The 21,159-nt window shown below is 54.8% G+C and overlaps 2 protein-coding genes across 4 annotated transcripts in view; one reads left to right on the forward strand and one right to left on the reverse strand.

Annotated features, from left to right (window-relative positions):
• BTBD9 (BTB domain containing 9) overlaps positions 1–5,672 on the forward strand; it is a 470,437-nt gene extending 464,765 nt beyond the window's left edge. For both annotated transcript variants that reach the window (XM_037063262.1, XM_037063263.1), the window contains exon 11: positions 1,934–5,672. In XM_037063262.1, the coding sequence (XP_036919157.1) occupies positions 1,934–2,131 (198 nt within the window). In that variant the 3' untranslated portion in view covers positions 2,132–5,672. The remainder of the gene's footprint in view (positions 1–1,933) is intronic.
• A 12,412-nt stretch (positions 5,673–18,084) lies between these two features.
• Positions 18,085–21,159, reverse strand: part of ZFAND3 (zinc finger AN1-type containing 3) — a 336,794-nt gene continuing 333,719 nt past the window's right edge. For both annotated transcript variants that reach the window (XM_037063265.1, XM_037063264.1), the window contains one exon: positions 18,085–20,347. In XM_037063265.1, coding sequence (XP_036919160.1) covers positions 20,193–20,347 — 155 coding nt within the window. In that variant the 3' untranslated portion in view covers positions 18,085–20,192. The remainder of the gene's footprint in view (positions 20,348–21,159) is intronic.

Genomic DNA, 21,159 nt, shown 5'->3' on the forward strand with positions numbered 1-21,159 from the left:
GTCTACACGGACAAGCAGACCACACAGGGTTCCTGCTGCAAAGCCCTTGCAGCCCCACAGCCCGAGGGCCCCTCCCCCGTGGTCTGTTGGCTGCGCAGATCTTCGGGGACCCCATTCATTCCTCCGGGGTGTCCCCACTGCATCGCTCCCTGCGCCCGGAACACGTCTGTCACGCACGCCGCTCCTTTCCTCCAGGAGCCACCTACCACCCTAAACAAGAGCACGCCAGGTCTCTGACGTGTGGTGTGGAGCCCTAACGTTGCATCCGCGTAACTCCTGAAGGAGCTTTGGAAAAACTTGTACACAATCCTTGGAACACTTTAAGGTTCAGAAGTACAATATTTCTTAAATTTAAATATAGTTATTAATATGAGATAGGGAAAATAAACAAAATAGAAGGTGAGGACGAATTACTAGGAATAAATATTTGATGACATGATTTGCTAAAAGAGATTTTAACCAACCCATTGAACAAAGCATAGTAAATGTGAAATTGTGGAAAACTTGTATCCATTGGGTGTCTTGAAAATATTTTAATAATTTGGGGAAAATTCCAGGTATGTTTTTAAAAATTACATGAGCTGTGAATACTCTTCAGGTGTGAATTCAGATCTCACTCAGGCGGGGTCCTTCTCGTGACCTGGGACAGGGCGCCGGGGCCCAGGTCTCAGGAAGCCTGCAGCCCCAGTGCCAGCCGGAGGGGGGCTGCACCCCAGCCCAGCGCAGCCTGGTGAGGGCAGGCGAGGGCTGTGCTTTTCCTTCTGGGAGGTGGGGAGGGTGTTGTGAGTTCAGTCACATCTCAGGCAATTTTAGGAAATACAGAATTTGAGGATCTAGAAATTCATTTTCCTAAAGCTCCCTGCCTGCTCCTTGGAAAGCAGTCTCTGTGCACCCCAGACTGAAGACCACCACTGCAGAGGGTGCGAGTGAGTCTTCCTGTGAAAAGCTCAGGACCAGCGCCCCAGGGCAGCCAGGGCCCCAGTGAGACAGGACCTTCCAAGTGTGCCTGGCTGGGGTCTGGTCCCCAGAGGCCCACCTCTGATAGCCCCTCCCCTGCACACACCGAGCTCACACTGCGGAACCTCCGGCCTTGTGCCAGGCGTGCCACACTCGCACCAGCCTCCCCCATCCTTGCTGTGTGTTGCCGGCGGGGTCTGCACAGGGGCTGGTGGGGTCTACACAGGGGCTAGCCCGGCACTGAGCACAGAGCTCAGAAACGCTCGCACGCAGACACGGAAGGCAAACTCTCTGGCTCCGGTCTGGTGGCTGCCCACCCGCCTCCCCGTGTGAGGGTGTTTGTTCCGGGTTGACCCACACCAATCAGAGTGCTGTGCCCTCCCCAGCGTGTAATTATGCCTCAGAGCTTCTTCCTGAGGACGTGGGCATTGGAGCAGGAGGGGCTTGTTTGTGCCCTTGGAGATAAGCCTGGGCTCTCCCCTGGGGAGAGCCCCATGGCTTTTTTTAAGTGACACCTTTATGGAGACAATCCACACACCACACAAGTCACCTGTTGAAAGTGTGCAGGTCGGTGGTCTCGACATCCTCACAGAGCTGTGCAGCCTCCACCGTGGTCGGCGTTGCCCTGTCGACTTCTAACCCAGCATCTGAGTGCAAGAATTACCAACTGATGAGAAAGAAGAGCTCCCAGGACCAAAGTAGCCAACAGTAGAGGAATCCAGTGAGAACATTTTGTAGGGATCCAGACCTGCTGTAACTTTTCGCCCATCAGTCCATCTACCTACTTCTACCCTGAAATGTGTCTACAACCTTCCAGCTGCTGCTGGGTGTCGGCGTGGGGGCAGGGGAGCGGGAAGGACTCCCTTTAATTCCCTGTCACAGCCCCCAGAGCTGGGCAGGACAGTGTCCCAACTGGTGGCAGCTCCAGGGTGGGACACTGGCCTGTCACTCATGGGTTTTTGCCTTCTCTCACCAGGTGTTTCATTGTGTCCACTTTGAGTGCCCAGAGCAGCAGAACAGCCAGAAAGAGGAAAACAGCGAGGAACTGGGGGCAGGGGATACCAGCCCAGCCGGTCAGCAGCTGGAGCCCCGAGCCCTGCAGGCCCCCAGTGGCAGCTCACTGCCCTCCAGCCCAGGCTCCAACTCTCGCTCGTCCAGCCGGCAGCACCAATGAAGGGGGCACTGATGTGACTCGGTGGGCCCAGATGGCAGCAGGAACTGGCATCCTCCTGAGCAGGGATCCTTGTTGGCTGCCCCTCCCCCATCCCAGGCAGGAGCAGGCCTGGCTGCAGACACGGACACGGGACAGGTTTGCTCCCAAGGACAGGAAGGAGCTGCTTTGTTCTCAATCCATTTGTTCAAATCAGCTGGTCTCCAGGGGGAGAAAATGGGCCTTCAATCTTCATCAGTCCACCGTTAACACCCTACCTCTCTCATCTAACCCGGGCAAGGGCACAGAGGAGCAACAGACAGGCACGTCGGGGTAAGAAATGCCCAGCGACTCTGGCAGGGAGGAGAATGGTGGGGCCTTCAGTACTTTTAGGAAACGGGTTTCCACATCGCCCTGGCAACCAGATGATTTTTTTAAATTTCTTTTAGTTATTTCCCATTTGCTGAATCATGTGTGTTCCTGATTTTTTTGAAACGCTCAAACAGCAAACCACCCGTTTAATCCCTTCAATGCTGTGATTTTCCGTCCTTAGTTTTGAATGGGGTGGAGCAAGAGCCTGTGCCCAGCTCCTACATGGGCCTCAGGTGCAGCTCATTGGGGCACCCGGGCTGACAGGAAAACTCGTTTGAGAAAGTTCAATGAAAGCCACAAGGAGCAACCCCCCTGTGGACACTGGAGCTAATCAGCGCTCGACTGCTGGGTTATGAACCTGCCCTTCCTGAAACGTATCCAGCCTTCTGGAGGCTGACAAGGAAATGGTTATTATGCCACCTTCTCATTTAATGTTCAGAAGTCCGTGTGCACAAATCTGCACCAGCTTCCAGTTGGGCTGGACCTGTCCTCAAACCGCCAAACCAGGGCAGGGCAGGGAGGGCAGACTGTGGTGTCAGGGACACCACCCAGGCCTCCGGATGCGTGCAGGGTTCACGCAACCCCCAACCACAGCACTCGGCCTGGGATTGAAGAAAACGCAGATCCAAGGTGCTTTCCTCCCGACCCTCACTGAGACGGCCCCTCTGACTGTCTCCACCCCTGCGCTCCTTTGTGTTTCTGTCAGTCTCCTCCATGTCCACGATTCTGCAGTCTCCCTTGGCTGGCTGGCCGTTAGCCCCATGCCCCGTGACCTGCAGGGTTGGGATGTAAGGGGAGTTGTTTCTGGGGACATAAGGACACACCGACTGTGGGGATACAAAGAGCAGTGGGACAACTAGCTTCTCTCCTCACGTAACTGAGTTCTGAGTGACGGATGGAACAGCAGGGTAGCCTCAAATGTGGGACTCACCAGAAGCCTGTCTCCAGTGAGTGCAAGCGAGGGGAAGCCCAAGGGCCCTGGTCTCCCTGCCCCCTCGCTCTCTGGTCTCCACCCACCTGCCCTTATGGGGCATGGACCCCTGAGGGTCCAGGCGTTTGCAAAGGGGAGGGAGACTCCTACCACCAGTGGCAGTGCCACCCGCTCGAGGTGGGTGGCCACCCTCTCTGCCAGCATCCAGCCCCGCGTTGCCTGTTACCTGGAGAATCCCTGTCTGCTCAGCACTCCTTCCAGCTGTGCATTCGCTGGACAGCCAGGGAAGATGGAGCAAGGGTGCATTGCAAATGCTTTCAAAGGGTCACCTATTGAAGGGCCTCTATTTAAACTCTGAAGTTCCCCGTTCAGAGCGGAGCCCCAGGCTCAGAGGCCACACTGTGCACCAGGGATGTGGGGTGGGCTGGCGATGGACCTGTCGGTTCTGCTGTGCATGCAGCACTCCCCTCGCCGTCCTGGCCCAGGTGCCACTTTATGCCTGGAGGGGAACAGGGTGTGTCAGATGCCTCCTCGAAGGACCCACATCAGTGCCCTTCCCACCAGGCCACCTCCTCCCCATCTCCTGGGGATTTCCTCTGGAGTTTGCACCTTCCTGACCTCTTTATGTCTCGAGAGAACAGAGTTTGTCTCCCTCACCCCCTCCTGCAACACTCCAGGTGCTTGCGTTATCAGATAAAAGGAAGGGGAAACTGAGTCTGACAATGTGGCGGCAGAGAGGCACTCTGCACCAAGGTTCCATGTTCACCTTCCCCATAGCCACCAGCCTGCCTCCTGCTGTCCCCCCTGGCCTGTCTGGAGGCCTTGCCTTCATGGGAGCTGCCCTGGGCCCCAGGCCTACACTGACAGAGCTCAGCAGATCCTGCTCTGCCTCCCTGATGGGCCTTCTGATTTGGGGAGCAGATGGGGCTCTTTCTGTGCTCTGGCTGGGCCAACGCCCACTGACTGAGGCTGGAGACCCCGCTCAAGCTGTATCACAGCAGACAGGCCTGGACCAAGGCCTGGATTTTCAGGGCATGAAGGCTGAGTGAGGAACCGTGGAAAGTCCCCAGACAACTGGTGTTCTCCAGAGCCCTGGCTGAGCCTGCAGAGGACTTCTCCCCTGTGGCTAACTGGACCAAAATGGTCTGAAAACATGAAGAGACCAAAGGCACTAACTGGGGCTGCGGGTGACAAGGTGGGCTGGCACTCAGCTGGAAGGATTCCCGGACACCCTCTGAGTTCTCAGCCCAGTGGTGAGGTGTGACTCCCTTGCCTCTGTGAGGACACTGCCTGGTGGTGTGTGGTTTGAGGAAAGGCCAGGTGAGGCTGTACCCTCAGTGGAGATGGACAGAGAGAGGTACTCGTGACCTCTGGCCCTTGATTGTGATGCTTGTCAGTCACAGACTAAAGCAACAGCTTTGTAACTGCCACCCAGATGGAGAAATACTCCCTGCCAGAACCCCCGCCCTGCGTTTCACACCATGTTTTCCTTTGCTTGCTTGCTTGTTTTTTAGGAGTAAAAAGCAAACTTCATTAGGGCTTTTGGGGAAAGCTTTCAAAATCGCCTTCTGGCAGCTCCTTGGAGGGCCGGTTGGGGCAGCACTGAACGTATTGGGCGGGGCTTCCGTGCTGCGCGGGGCATGCCCAGTGAGGCCAGCCCCCTGGTCCCGGAAGTCTTCAAGGCTGCGGACTGGAGACCCGTGTAATAGTATCACACAGCTGTCCACACACGCTCTTGTTTTCCCGTGTTATCACTCCTTTTACTGTTTTCTGATTTTAAAACCATGAGCCCATGCTCTTTAAGTTGTCACTTTTTAAATCTTATTTAATGACAAATACATTTAAGTGTTTTATTCCTAGAAGAATTGGGAAAAGAAATTATTTTCAGCAACAGTGGGATATGTTTGTTAGACTGATTCTTCGGCAAAAAAATAAAAAGCGTTTGAATTGTGCAAAGAATTGCTCAGTAGTCATGCTGGCGTCCCAATTGTTCGACTGCCGTGCGGATGGCTCCAACCCAGTCAGCCTCGCCTTTTCTTTAATTTAGAATATACCAAAATTGTAATCACTTATCCTTTCCAGAGATGCAGAGGAAAAAGAAGGTATAATCTGTGATAAAAAGCAGAGCATCCTGTGTGCCGAAGCCACTTGGTAATAAAGAGTTTCCGTTCCCCGTGCGGACTTCAATTAAGAACCTCCCTTTGGACAGAATAGGAAGGTGTCAAAGGGTAAAGGGAAAATTAAATTTGTCTCCTTCCAGGACTTTTTCTTCATCAGTGTTTGCTTTGTGGTGTTTTCGGCGTGACCGTACCGTGTGTGTGTGTGTGTCGTGTTCCTCCACGCAGCAGAGGCGGCCTGGGGCCTGGCGGCTGCCCGTGGCTGCAACCGCAACGGGCCGGGCCAGGCTCCATTTATTTTTGCGAGGCGGCCATCGGTTCCGGTGCTTGTCCTGACAGCAGCGCCAGCAGGAGTTCGGGGCTCATTAGTGGCCCTGGGAATTAAAATGCAGTTCACGGTTCTGTGCCCCCATGGTTTGTATTATTATAATATTAAATTAGAAGTCCTCCTGGTGCCTGGTGTTTGCTCAGGAGTTTCTGGAAACAGGAAGGGAATGATTTAGACGGCGTGCAGGGCAGTCCGAAGGCTTTGTTTTACTCGAAGTTGGCCCATCCTGCGCAGTTACTGGACAGGATTCTAAAACCCTGGATGTATGATAGAATGACTGTCACCTTTGGAAATGATGGCGAGAAGGGACTGGTTGGAAGGTGGACTGGCCTCCTGTGTGCCCCGGCCGGGCCCCTGCAGGGCACCGGAGGAGAGGGCGCGGAGTCCTGCTGGTTTCCATCGGACTGGCTGACTGGGAGCCCAGCCACCCCGTGCCCCCAGTCGGACTTTGTGTGGGACTGATGGGGCCTGGGACCTGCCTCCACTGGGGAAGTGGGAGAGGCGCACAGGGCAGCCCAATGAGTCCCCCACAATATACACTTGTTAGAACTGGCATTTTAAAATTACTCATTAAAAATTATTAAAGAAATAATGTTCATGGAATGATGTTCCAACCTAGCAAAAGCAGCAAGGGTGCCCTCCCCCTTGTCTGGCTCGGAGTTACCCTTGCCCTGGGTCTGGCCATCTTGCTTCCTCTATGGCTGACACCCTGAGCAGGGCAGCCTCTTCCCGACACACGAGACTCAGGGGGCCTCCCACCACACTGGCTCAGTTTCTGTCTTTTTTAAGAACTAAAATACTTCCCAAGAGGCCACACAGCGTAAAGACTCACAATCATCCACCTGTAATTTATGATAAATGTCTCGAGCATTTGCCATTTGTATCCTGCGTATTTATAGCCCTGAGCTAGGGAGGTGAGGAGGAGGAGGCCTACACCTGTCTCCACTCCTGTCTGCTGTGCTGTGGTGGCTGGGACAGCTAAAGAATGCTGCCCTGGGGAGCCATCGTGCAGAAAGCCGGGCGGCGAGGCCCCGGTGGGAGTAGACTGGCACCTGGAGAAGAAGGTGCGGGCCGCAGGTCTAAGGCCTTCTGGGTAGGGATCTGGGCCTTGGGTTTCCTGGGACACTTTGGGAACACAGGTGACGTTGATGATTACTGTCTGTCCCTCTCCCACCAAATTGCCTTCTCCTGCCATGTGAGTCCCATGGGCTGGGCACCCCTGAGCAGTGTTGGGGTGGACAGGACCAGGCCGTCCAAGGTCACCATGTCCATCCTGGGAAGTGTGGCCTCAGTGTTTGGCCCTGGGTGCAGGGGTCAGGCTGGTCCGCCCATGGCTACTTGTGGCTCTGGTTTCCCAAGTTCACTCCCTGTCCATACCTCCTTGCACCCATGCCGGATGGTAGGGGTGGGGGTACCCTGCAAACTGGCCCCAGGCAATGAGGTTTTCCTGGCCCCTATTCAGCGCCCCCACATAGATGGGACAGGACACTGCCGGTGAGATCTGAGAAGAGGATGGAGCGGGGGACACACAGTCAGCTGACCAGAGGCGGCGCTCCCTGCACAGAGCAGCCCTGTCAGAGCTCTTCCCTCCCGAGATGACCTGAGAGCAGCCAGGAGCACCACCACCCCTCCCCCACTAAGCCTACTCTGGTCCCAAGGCCACACCCCGTCCCAGCACCTGGAAAAGCCAGCAGAGAGTGAGGGCAGAGGCTCAGCCACTGGACTGGGGCGTGGGAAGGGGTGACAGGAACACCTCAAGGTGACGTGGGCCCATGTGCTACTCTCATCACACCTGTGTATATCCTTAATTCACCAGAGAATGTGACATTCTCTGCCTTCGAGTTCTCTGAGCCTAAAAGGTGGGAGGCGGGGTTGGGGGGGGGCAGCACTTTGGGCCTGGCCCGAAACGGCTCTTCTAGGCCACCTGTGAGGGACGAGCCTGAAAGTTCTGTCCAAAATTCTAAAGCTGCACAAAGGGTCGTGTTGGGAATGTAGACGAATTTGAGGGCAGGCTGTGGCTTCTTCATTTCATGGAATCTGAGTGAGCAAATATGCAAACTGCATATATTCAAAAGCACCCCGAAGTCCACGCCTGTAAGCTGCTCTAGGTCCTCTGAGGGACAAAGTGGTGACTTCCTGCTCCATCCAAACCTGTGTCGTCCTTCACTCCACAGCTCACCTGCCCAGTCCCCTCCAATGGCCACTGGCCACCCAGGCCCTGAGCATCAGTGGCTTTTCTGCCCCTTGCTCTGCTTTCTCTCCTGTGGACAGGGAGTCAGACAGCATCCAAGCAAGCACTGTCCCCTTCAGTCCCCTTACAGCCTTGTGACGGGGGCCAAGTGTCACCACGTGGACAGCGAGGTGCGAGGGCTGACTTGTTCTAGGACATAAAGAGGCGCCTCGAGCTGGGACCACTGCTCTGCGGCACTTCCTTCTCAGAGCAGAGGGGCTCCTGTGCACCAGAGGCCCCATCACGCCCTCACCGCCCTGAGGTGGCCTACTCAATGGCATCTTTTGGTGGGAAGAAGATTTCATCACTTTGAGCCAGGTCCATATCCCTTGTCATTTCTCCTGCTGAGTGCCACTCCGGCTGCCATGATTTTCTTCTACATGACCAGTGCACAGGAACCAGGGTGCGGGGACCTACCCCTACCTTTCTCCGATTCAGACTCTCCTTTGCCTGAGTCCCCAGCGAATGTGACGCCCACAGCTGTGCGTGCCAGCCAGCCCTGCCCGGTGCCCACAGAGACCACGGTCCAGCACAGAACCTGAGAGTGCACTTGGCTCCTGCTGAGCTGGTCACTTAAGACAGCTTGAATCAACAGGTGTGTGTTACCATTTAATGTAGTTTTTTTCCTGGACCTAAACCCAGGATCTGACATTTCTCTGGTTAACTTCCACTTGGTGGTTTTAGCCTCACAGTAGAGCCTAATGTCAAGCAAAGCCATTTCAAAAATTGCTTTAGTCATCTTCATGTGTTTACCTTCCAAGCTCTGATTGTCAGGAACTGACATTTTCAGTAATGTGTTGACCTAAGTGTTGAACAAGACAAAAGCAAATCCAGAGAGCGCTGCCCCCTCTCCCGGTCCTGTGCCCTCAGGCTGGTGTCACCACCACCATGCTTGTCATTTAGCACAGTGGGTGGGGCACCTGCCAGGCCAGGCCAGGCCAGGTTCTAAGTGTGGGATCCTGCCTTCGAGGCCCTTACAGTCCAGAGAGAGGCGGCCAGCCACGCACGTCAATGTGCTTGTGGCCCAGGCCCTGCGCCCTCGTGCAGGTGAGGACCAGCAGCAGAGGTGCAGGTGCCAGTCAGAGGCCAGAGACGCTTCTCAGAGGTGACAGCGGGGCAAAGCCCTGAGAGGAAAGGACCAAGACAGAGGCCAACATCGTTGCAGGAGAAAACAAAAGGCCATGGCGGGCAGGAGGTGGGAGAGGAAGCCGGCTGGACTGCTGGTGGCTGGGGGCCCTGGAGCGCGAAGGACCTCTGGGCCCCTGAGTGTCATGGGAGCCAGGGAGAGGTTAGGCAGAATTGGCTGTGATCTGACTCCAGCTGCAGAGAATTCCCATAGGAAGAAGGGAATGAGGAGCAGCTGAGTGAAGGGGATTGTCACAGCCATCGGGGACAGATGGTGGCCGCCTAGACTGGGTGGGCCACAGAGGTGGTGGGGGTTGTGGGTGGTGGGTGGGGTCCAAAGGATCTGTGGACTCCAAGGGGGACTGGGGTGCAGGAGGCTGGCCTAGGGCAGGTCAGTCCCGACGTGACACCCTGGGTTTGTCACAGCACAGAGAAGGCAGGGCAGCTGGGCTCAGAGGAACCGGGTCACCTAACACAAGACCCAGCAAGTATTTAAGGAAAACGGCACAAACTTTACAAGGTGGTCAGGTTCACACTAGCCCATCTGTGATGGGAAAGCTCAAAAGGTCATGACTTTTTGTACATCAGCTGAGCAAAAAGTTAGGGATAAAAGTGCTTTAACACAGGGGGTCTCTGTTTGTGGGAAAGAGGCAAGATTTTGTTATACGGGAACCAGACTGAGTCAGGATGGCCCTGTGGATTTCAGTTTAGCTCAGAGTGTGAGCTGGTTTGTTTTTCCCCTGAAGGTGTCGTGGGAAGCGCTGTGAGTGCCGTGGCAGGCAGCGTGTTTCTCTTCCTGCAAGTTGGAGATGACTTCTAGAGCAGCAGGACTCAGCCTCTGTGATGAGTAAGAGTCACCTGGGAGCCTGATATGTCACCTGCACACCTGTGCCTACAGGTTGCAGCTCTAGCTGCACTTAAGTGCTCCACAGCATCCGGCTCTGACAACCCACCCAGCCTGCGGTGGGTGCTGAACTACACACATAAGCAATTGGAAACCTGAGCCCAGAGGTCGGGGTGTGTAGGGGGAAATCTGGGGTCACTAGTGCTTATGGAACCTGGAAGAGATCACCAAACAGGAAAGTGACAGGTCCCAGGCTGAGCCCTGGTGCCCCACTGGTAGAGCCCAGGGAGATGAGAAGGGACAGCAAAGGCCACTGGGGGAACAGAGAGCCTGTGCCCGGGCACCTGTGGCGACAACCCGAGGGCGGGCGGAGCATTGTGTCACATGGGCTGAGGGCTCAAGCTGGAGGCTGAGGACTGACTGGGGGTTTCAGGAGCATTTGACTCTGGTGGAATGTGGTTTTCTGAATCGATCACCTTTGGGCCAGTCCCCGAGACTGGCTGTGTGCTCACATGTAGGTACCTGGGACTCCCCCTTTCGTTTCTCCAATGTCCACACTCCTACCACATCGCCCTCTCATTTTGCTGGGGGTCGGAGCCAGGCTGTAAGGAAGGCCTGTGTCTGCCCCTCAGAGTCAGCGGCTCCTCACAGGAGAGATCTTCCCACCAATGACCAGCGGGGACTTTGCAGTATCTGTGCCTGGGACATGCTTGCCCGGGACTTGGAGGGAGAAACTCTCCTGAAGTGGCTGAACATTCCACTGTCCCTTCACCTACCCAGGACCACAGAACTTCCAGTATAGTCTGTTTCATCTGTTTACATTTTAAAGCTCTGAAGTCTCAGTAGGCGGCTAGTTTGGAGGGCAACTGGCGGTCTCCACAGCCACTGAACGTGTGCGAATGAGGCACAAAGACAGATGTTGTTGCCTCCCCTCCCTCCAAATCACAAGCAATGACCAAAACTATGTACATTTTAAGGAATAAATACAGAATAAGAAGTAAGGAGGGGATGTCAGAAACTCTGGAACTGGTGAAAGGTAAGCATGGCAGGCTTGGTTGGACATTTATACACAGAACATGAACGGAGGACACAGGTCTCTCCAGACGCACATGAAGAATTCATTTGGTGGCATCTCTGCAAAGCGGTGCCACACACTCTGCAGGGAGACGTGCAGGTGCCCCTCCCCCTCCCCAGGCCAGTTCAGGGCTCTCCTAGTACCTGCAGAGCAGACGCACGGCTCAGGCAGACATGTGGGCTACAAGGCCAGCAACTCTGAGCCTCAGTTTTCTTATCTGTCAAATGGAGCTAATAGTTAATACTTCACAGGGCTGTGAAGATGAACTAAGACAGTATGTGGACGGCTGCGGGGACAGTGCCTGGCATGAAGTGGGTGTGTGATGAATGCTAGCTTTTTGGTGATCTGTGAACATCATCCCATGGGTGTGAAGCAGTTCTTAGGCCTTTCTGTCTCCATTTTCCTTACTAAAGAAAACAGTCCTGAAACCCTGTTTCATTGTCAGGTGCGTTGGCCCAAGCCCCAGCTCTCCTGGCTGCAACTCTCCCAAATTTTCTTTGGGTCCTTTGGAAACAGGAGCCCTTCAGAGCATCTTGAGTCACCGCCTGCAAGCACCTCCCCCCAAGAGGTGATCCCTTTGGGGTGGACAAACCCTGAGCAGCAGGTGACCCTGATGGGGGTACTGGGGTCTGGGTGTTGGGGTGACAACCTGGCTGGGTGTGCCTTTTGACGAAACAGAGGACCCACCTTGATCAACACCAGTGAGCGCACGGCAGTGCCCTGGGGCCTCTGACTGCTATTTCTCCACTCGAGTTCTCCACGTGGGCTTCCAGCACGGCAGCTTTGGGATGGCCAAACTTTTTTAAAAACTGAGTTGAGATATACATAATGTCAAATCCTCCGTTTTAAATGAACAATTCCATGGAACTGAGCACATTTACAAGGTTGCACAAAGGGCATCCTGGTCCAGAACACCTTCACCACTACAGGAAACGCCCTCCTGTTTAGGGAATCGGTCCAGTCGCCTCCCCCCAACCCCGCTGATGCTGCACATCTGCGGTCTGTGTACCTTCGCCTGTCCTGGACACTCCACATAATCGGAAGCGTATGGCCTGTGGCCATTTGTGTCTGGCTTCTTTCAGTTCGCATGTTCTTGAAGCTCACCCAGTTGTCACGTCGGCGCTGCTTTGAGGCTCAACTTATGTATGTCCTACATCTTCTCTGTTTGTCCCTCTGAGGACACCTGAGCTGTTCCCACCATTTGCCCACTGTGACTGGAGCCGCTGGGAACGTGTGTGGACACCGAGAGTTCCCGCTTGGAGCGGAATTGCTGGATGATGTGGTCATCCTGTTTGACTTTTTGAGGGGCCACTGAACTGGTTTCTGCAGCAGCCACACCATTTCACACTCCCAGCAACGGTGCCCAAGGGGCCCAGTCGCCCCAGGCTCCCCAGCACCTGTTCTTTTCCACTTCCCGATCACCACCATCCTCTTGGGGGAGACGAGGCCGACTGAGCGCGGGAGACAGCCAGGTGGACATCTTGTCCTACGCCTTTCGGATCCTGCGGAGTCAGGAAGCATCTCCTGTGCCACATGCTTGTTGCCAGAAGCAAGTCCCCACAAGGCCAGGCCACATTCAAAGGAACTCCACTTTTTCAAGGGAGGAGTATCAAGGAATTTAGGGGCACATTTTAAAATCCTGACATCTCCAAAGCACTTCTCACCTGCTCCCTTAGCCCTGTGCTACTCACAGGCTGGTTTGTGGCTCAGTGCCCTGCCGCCTCCTTCGAGACCCGGGGCTGGTCTGAGCAGGTGCACAGCTACGCAGGGAACTGCTCGGGGACCCGGAACCCCTCTGAGCAGCACTGGGAGCCTAGATGACCATTTTACACCCTCCTCAAGGATCCCATATTTTATGGGGCCTGAAGTTTACACATTTTGACAGCCCCCCCCCGTTAAGAAAAAAAAGTATATAACTACAAAGTTAGGTTCAATATGAAGAATGAGAAATCACAACACACTACACATTTTTGGAAGTTGACAAACACCCACACACTGAAGAAATCGGGAGATCAACACAGCGGTGCCCGCCTGGCACCTCTGGAGTACCTGGGCCCCACGCTGCTGGCGGGTCCCGCCGATCACCCTGTCACGTGACGACAGGTCCATGACATCACGCCGGAGCAGAAACAGTCTGCAACCCTCCCTCAGCATGGCTGATCGAAGCTTGAATTATTGGTACTTTAGGAAAGTTTCTTTCATTGTCACAGTACACAGTGGCACAGATGTGAGTTTTTACACCTGTTGGGGAAACTGTCACGACGTTCTTCTCATGTATGAGCTGTAAGATTCTGGGAAACGCCGAGAACTGCCGCCTTCGTCCTCTCTGCTGAGCAGAGCACGGCACCCCCCATACCGCTGAGCACACTCCTGTCTCAGCGGGTGAATGAGAGCCGTGCCCTCCTCTTCCAAGTTCACACGCCCACGACTGAAGAATTTCCCGCAGACTGGCTTTGGGCACCACACATGTCAAGACTTGTGTCCCCACTGCCACGGGCAACTCACCCACTCCCTGGGCAAGGTTCTGTAGGACGCGTTCACGTTGCAATCACCTTAGCCCTGCACTTTCCAGTCAGTGACGGCACACTGGGCAGCTGGCGCCTCCCTGGAAGCTGTCCCTACACCAGGATGACTGTCCATGACCTGACTGGACGTGGAAGTGACTGCAAACCACTATCCCACTAATTCCAAACTATCTCCCCAACTTGACTCCCCCTCGGCCAAATCCCCCAAACACCCATGTGGCCTCAGCACCTCCCCAAAGAGGAGGAAGAATGATGGGTGGAAGTGGGGAAGAACAAGGGACCCCTTTCAACCAAGTGCAGTTGAAGCACCCCGCTCTGGCAAACCTTATAAAACCTCGGGGACATGGGAACCCACTGCCAAGGCCCCTGCGGGGATGAGGAGGGGCCCCGGCTGCAAGTCCCCTGCTCTGTGAACCCGCCTCAGCACCCACCGAACCTTGTGCAGTCCCGTCTCCGACCTCACAGGCACCTGGGCCCTGCGTCCTTCTTTCCTGAGGGAACAACAAGAAAATGTCCACAAGCCACTGCCACCTGCCTGCCCACCCCTGTGCACCATGCCCCACCCCAGGCACCTGTCCCCTCCCTCCTACGTAGCCTATGTCTCCCTCTCTGCTGGGTCATCTGGTGTAAAAACACCAACTTCTCCTCTATTTGAAAACAAGCTTTCTTGCTCCCACACTGCCCATTTCTCTGCTTCTTTCACAGCAAAATCCCTGGTCAAGAAAGGCCCTGTAGCCAGGCATCCCGGTTCTGCTGCTGAGTGGCCAGTCCCCAGATGCCGAGTCCCCAAGCAGCACCTCCACAGGTGACCTCCACGCCCTTCTCCTCAAAACTCGGCAGGACCCCACGCCCTTGGTCTCCTCTGCAGTTTCCTCCCTGCCGCCCTGGCCCTTGTAACACCAGCATGTCCCTGACATAGCCTGAGCCTCTTGATCCACACCCCCAGTGACCTTGGCCAGGCTGGGGACTTTAAATGCTAATTGTGTCCTGGTTACCCAGAAATGAGCATCTCCGGCCAGGGTATCCGGGTGTTTCTTCCACATTCCCACCTGGATGCCTGGGATGCACCCGGCATGGTCTGTGGCCACCTGGTCCCCCACTGCACTCCCGCCAGAGTCCTGTGTAATGCCACCTCCGTCTTTCCAGGGGCACAGCCTAAACCATGGAGTCGCTCACCTCTCTTCTCTGCCCTCCTCCCTGAGGTCTGTGCCCCCACCACCTGTCACCTGGGTTATCAAGTATGGCCTCCCACTTCCTCCCTTGCTCCCTTCCTGCTAATTTTCCCCCAAACCCAGGTCAGACCACCACCGTCCCGGATAGCCCCCATCTCTGAGAAAATCATGCCAGTCCTGCTAACTGGCCACCTCACTTTGTTAGATACGTACCCCCTTGGAACAGTCTTCACACTTCCCTTCTTTTGCCCCCCTTTCCCCAAGTGTTTTTGGTCACCAGTGTATCCCCAGAACCAAGAATGGTGCTGAGCAGATGTTGAGTGAGGGCCACCAAGCCAGGGCTCTGCCGGATGGGCTCGAAAGGCATGGACCAGGAGTGTCCACCTTTTAGGCCTGTGTCCTGGTCGCTGCCCCTTTCCTTTTGGGTGCCGAGTCGCCTGTATCAGATCCTTCTCCTCCTAGTCTGGGACCTTGCCCCTCCCCCTCCCTCCCTGTTGCCCGGTGAGCCTTGGCCTGTGGACTCCAAAGCCCCTACCCTAGGGGGTTGGTCCATGCTCACATCGCACAGTGTGGCCCTCCAGCTCCCAAAGCCTTCCACAGCCCTGCCCCCCAAGTCCACATTCCCCCAGAAGCTCAGGCTCATCCCACTTTCAGGAGAAGGGAGAGAAGGGGATGCCTGCAGGGGTGAAACCGCCTGCCCAGCCTGCCTCCTGAGTACATGGACCCAACCAGAGGTTTGATCACCATCGCGTGTAACCACAGTCTGGGCAGCACTGCATTCGCCAACAGCTTAACCGGCCCAATCTGTGAGACCCCCTTGAGCCCCAGGGGCTGTGTGTCACCCCCTTCCCAGCCAGACCCCTCCCGCACGTGCTGAGGGGGGCTGTCAGTTTTATTTCACAGGCCTTTTGCTGAAGCTCGCTCAGCCTCTGGCCACAGGCCTGTGAGTGGGGTAGTGGGAGCAGTGTCTCCAAGGCAGGGGCCAGCCCTGGAGCCCAGGGTCACCCACCTCAAACTCCCTCTAGTCATTGGTCACAAACACCCTGATGTATAAACCCAGGAAACAGGACTTGGGGGGAAAGGTGAAGCTCTAGGAACTGGCCAGCAACCCCACAGGTGCTTCGGGTTTCAGGTTGCTGTCAGGGCGCAGCCCAGAGGCCCACACATGCTGGAACCTCCAGGCTGGCTGAAGCTTTTCCTCAAGAAACACAGAAGATGCTCGATGAACTGGGGCAATGTGTCCCAAGCTGTGGTCACTGAAAAACAAGGTCTGAGGTCAACACGGGTCTTGTGCTGTGCAATCAGCTGCACCCACCGCCTGCATCTTCCAAAACATGTCTGACCACGAAGCTCACCTTCTGCTCCGCACGGTGGGAACCCGGGTGTGCACCCCTCCCAGGAGCACCAGGGCACACCGGTTTCTGAACTCATTACTCCCACACCCTGGGAGCTCTGTGCCTTCTGTGTTTGCGTTTTTAAAATCAACACTATACACATGCACAGTCACAGTAGTAGTAAACATAGAGCTGACCTCACTTCCATCCCCCACTCCACAGGAAATGAGTGGACTTTCAGCTTTTTCTAGTGCACTTACATTTCTAAATTTTAGACACTGTGGACTTCCTCCCAGGGACAATGGGAACTTGATCTCCTCCACTCTCCGCAACTCGCACGCAGGCCTCCCTGCCTCCAGACAGAGTCCAGGCACCAGTTCCCACCAAAGCAGCACTGCCCATTATTTGTATTCGGTGTTACAGCGAAGTCATGCAGGATCTATGGTTCCTTTCCCAATTTTTTTTGTTTTGCAATAAATTGTCTATTTTTGTTCTGTGTAATTGTGTATCTAAGATTCACACCCAATCCCAGGACATCAAGTGCTGACACTCTCAGACTCACAGCCCCTCGCAGGCCCTGCGCCCGGGCGGCGGCTGCTCACTCTCCCGTTTCCCCACCTCTCCCTGGTGATTTCTCTCCTTCTGGAGCCCTCCCTCAGGAAGGTCTGAGAATGGCTGCAAAGGCGGTCGATTTTCTGAGGCCCATGCAACCTTTCTGGGCGTTTCTATTGTTCTGTTGCCCGTCCTTCCTTCTCTGGAGCAACAGGGCTCCCTCAGTCCCCGAGTGTGGCTGACCACCCCCTCTGCCACCACGTCCCACACTGACCTCCAGAGAAGCCCCAAGCCCCAAGCTTCCTGTTTCTGCCGCCCAACCAGAAGCGCCCCCTTTTATTCCCAAAGCTGAGTGGAGGCAAGGCAGCAGGGGAAGAGCCAGAGCCGGCATGTTTCAAGGCCAGCACAGCCCGTGCTCTCTGCCCCCTTGTTCGCCTCCACCTGGCACCTCTGATTTCCTCTGAGGATTCTTCAGCACCGTCATGACAACTGTGCGGCCACATTTCTGCCTTAAGGGTGGTGGGGATGGCTGCCACTCCTTTGTTGTGTCCTGCCAAATGGTTTCAAATATCTTCAGACATATTAAGTGTATCCTCTACACCAGCAACTTTCAACCAGTGTGCCAGAATAATTTCTAAAACCTGCAGTACCCATGTAATACCTATTAGCCAGGGGCACTGACCTCTTTTCCCTTAGACTGTCAAATAAAAAAATGACAATAGCCACCTGGTGTGAATGGATCAAAATAATACCAATTTTTTGGTCAGATAGGCAAAAAATAATTTTTTGGTGTGCCATGGAATTTTAGTAATTAGTCTCCATGTGCTATGGGGTGAAAAAGTTTAAGTATCACTGCTCTACACTGAAGAGGTCACAGCGCAAATACACCATCTGATTGGCCCTTCAGGGGGACACCAGTCTCCATTCTCTGGGTTCTTCCTTGGCTGGGATTTGGGTCACAGAAATGCGATTCCCCCCCCTCCACAGCCCATGCAAACCTGGGGAGCTCAGGGCCAGTGCTCACTCTCCCACCACCTGCCCCAGATACACAACTTCCCCGAGGACGGTGAGGAGCAGGCCGAGGCCTCCCGAGGCTGAGACGCTGCACAGGGCAGGGCGGCAGCTGTCCCGCCTGGACACTTACCCGGCTCACGACACCCAGACAACACAGAGGGCACAGCACACAAGAGCCCCATCTCTCCAAAGCCCAAGGACGGGGACACCTTGTATCGTTGTTCTGGTTATCCCAGTGGCACTTAGGAGAAGGGGCAAAACAGAGCAATCCAAACTTTTATATGATTGGTTTAATTTTTTTTCAGCAGGAGAAAAAAGAATAAAGTTACAAGATTCTTTTAATATTTTCACAATGTTAAAACTAAAACTGAGCTCTAGGCTATGTGTGTAAGTAAATCTAGAACACAAAAGGGTTAAATAAGATTTTCTCTTTTAAAGATACGGAATTTAAGCTTCCTTACATTTAAGAAACTTCACAGAACAGATACTGCAGGGGAACAAGCCCCTCCCCCCCAGCTCTACAGTCAGGAAGTGAATGTGGGCAGCGAGCCCTGAGTGCCAGCTCCCCGGAGAGCCTGCTGCCCGTTGCTGCCTCCAGGCAGCAGCAGGTGGGGCCTGAGGAGGGCAGAGGGCTCTTGGGTGGCCTCTTCGGAATCAGAGCTTGGCAGGGGCCTGAGTGGCCCGCCTCACTGAGGGTGGCCATGGACTGTCCCGAGGGCCGTGGCTTGACAAACAGTGGTAAACGTGGGCAGACCTGGCCCTCTGCCCTGGGTTGCCCTAGAGCAAGACACCGGTCTGGGTCCTGAAGCAAGAATTAAGGCTGGAGATTTTGCAGCGGATTCCACTCTGGTGGGGGTGGGAGTGGGGAAAGAGAAGGTTGGGAAGAGCATGATTTTCTCTTTCAGTATTTTGGATCAAAAACATTTGCAGTTGCAGGTACTAATTTGCAGACAGAGTTGAAATTCTTGTTGCAGTATAAAAGGGCAAGTTGCTGGGTTAAACCCTTCCAGTGGCCTGTGGGTGGGCAGATGCGAACTGCCTCTCCAGGAGCCTTCGACTCTTGCCGCCCTGGACCAGACAGGGGTGCTGGGCCACGCACCCCTGCTCGGCTCATCCTGTCTACTTACCACACCCCCACCTGATGCGTAATTCTTTCCTAACGTGGGCAAATAGGCCCATCTCCTCCCTTCCCTACCTGGCCTGAGCTGCTGCACTCCTCTCTGCCCAGGCAAAGTGCCACAGGCTGAGAAATGTGCCCCTGGCCACCTGCTGGAGCAAGTGTCTCTTGGAGCTGGGCCACAGCCACCAACCCCAGTTCTAAACAAATCACACCCACTGTCCTGTGGCAGATGCTGCCTCCCCTACTAAACCTGCTGTGTGGTGGATGTGGACTGGTTGTCCTTGGCTATAGGGCTGCACAGGCTGGAGAAGCAAGGCCATCCTTCCCTTGGCCCCCAGGGGGCGCAGCAGGTTCCTGCTGGAAGGGGCAGTCAGTCTGTGGACACAGCTTCCCGGGTGCTCCCCAGCATTTCTAGTGATTCCTATCGGCTATGAAATGTCTTTTTAAAAACTCCCAATGTAGAAATCTAGTTGCAGAGGCCAGTCTGTGGAGCCCAGCCACAGCTGCTGTGCTGCAACTAGCCTTATCTGACCCATTGCCAGACCCCTGTTACTTGGCAAGTGGCAAACCAGAGCCAGCAAGGTCAGAAGTGCCCCTCCCTGGTTGCTTCCCCTGACCACGGAGTCCTGTGCAGAAAGGTGGTTCTCGCGCATGGACTAGTCTTGAGTGGAGCTAATTTCCAAAGTGAGGTTATTGTTTCTCTTCTCATGTGATGAGTTTTTTTCATAGCAACTCGGGTAAAAAAATTCGTAAGATTTTCACAAGAACCTGCTCCCCTAACCCCATTTCCAACTCTGTGGGAGAGCGAGGCCACCACCCAGCCAAGCCACATAGCCAATCTCAGCAGCCTCCTGTGGCCAAGGCACGCATGGCCATCCAGCATCCTGGCTCCCGGGACTAAAGATAAGGGAAGAGGTGAAAGGCCGGACATTAACCAGAGTCTCTGGCAGAGCCATGTGCGTTGTGGGAACTTTAACATCAGCTTCTACTCCTCTATTAACTCAGAGTCTCTGTCTGGAACACTTTCCGCTTAAGGCTTTTTAGAAGTCTGACTCCAGCAGTGACAGGTATGTGTTGTTTTAAATCCACTAGCCATGCTCAAACAAAAAATATTCTTCATGTTTTAATTTTATACAATGGCTAGCAGGCACCTTAGAACCAGCCAGAAATCAATTGCAACCACCGTCAACCCCTAAACTACAGTACCAGGATGGCTGGCCAAAGAAAGGAAACGGACTGGCTGTGGTCTGACGCGTGCCCAGTACAAGGTGTCTGGCTGACTCTGTCCTAATAAGGCTAACATTAGTGAACTAAGAACAGCGTCATGTGGTGGCCGTGCCCGGCCTTCAGGAGCATCCCTCCCCGATGCGCTGGCAGGAGCGCCCCACTTTCCGGTCCAGTTTCACCATTTTCATGATGGCTTCCTCTCGGCCACGGCCCATGTGGTCAAATGTACAGTCATGCTGCTCGGGGAGGCGATGTAACATACAGAACACGTAACCTGTGGGAGCAGAAGCAGCAGAGAGAACAGGGTTAGGGTGGCTTCCAAAGGCCCAAAGCCCAGGAGGACGGGAGGAGCACGTCCTCCCGGTGAGTGGATGGGGCTCCCGCTGCTGAGAGTTTATTACCGCAGCGCCCTGCCCCTAACAAGAGGGCCTGCACCTCCACACTTCACAGCTCCTCCCCCAGTCAGTGTGATATCCTCAGAGTATCCTAGGGGCAATACCCTTGCCAAGGGCAGTCACTCTGGAGGCTGACTCTGCATTTAATTCTGTTCCTGCCTGGGTGGACTGTGAAGGCAGAACCCCAAAGGAGGCTGCTGCCGAGAGATATACCCCTTTCCTTAGGAAAGAGTGGGCATGGAGCGCCTTCCCTCCCAGCCACCACACAGACAAGAGGGCACAGAGCCGCCAGCTCAGCATTTCCCTGCCTTGGACAAACGGGATGTCCACCCCAGGACACCACCATTTCCAGGAAGAAGAGGGGGAGCAGCGTAAGTGATGACGGCTTAAATTACATACTACCTCCAGCACAGCTTGGGCTGGGGCAGGGGGTGGGTGGTGCAGAGGTGTGGGAGTGATTAAACCCTAACCTGCAAAGTGAGTGGGGGGTTCTCAAAGGAAAATGGTTATGTCAAGTGCTGGGAAAGGTATTACAAATAGAGAAAAATCAGAAGTGCTGAGCTCTAATCATCATCTCAAAGGAGGCTGATACTTCTAACCTCACTAAGCAGGTAGAAGGCTGAACCCCTACACTCCCAGAAGCGGTGGAGGCTGCAGAGCTGGTCCTCTCCAGCCACAGAGAAAACCCAAG

Source organism: Sturnira hondurensis, unplaced genomic scaffold (assembly GCF_014824575.4).
Source record: "Sturnira hondurensis isolate 20B ecotype Veracruz unplaced genomic scaffold, ASM1482457v3 Scaffold0014430, whole genome shotgun sequence".
Taxonomy (NCBI): domain Eukaryota; kingdom Metazoa; phylum Chordata; class Mammalia; order Chiroptera; family Phyllostomidae; genus Sturnira; species Sturnira hondurensis.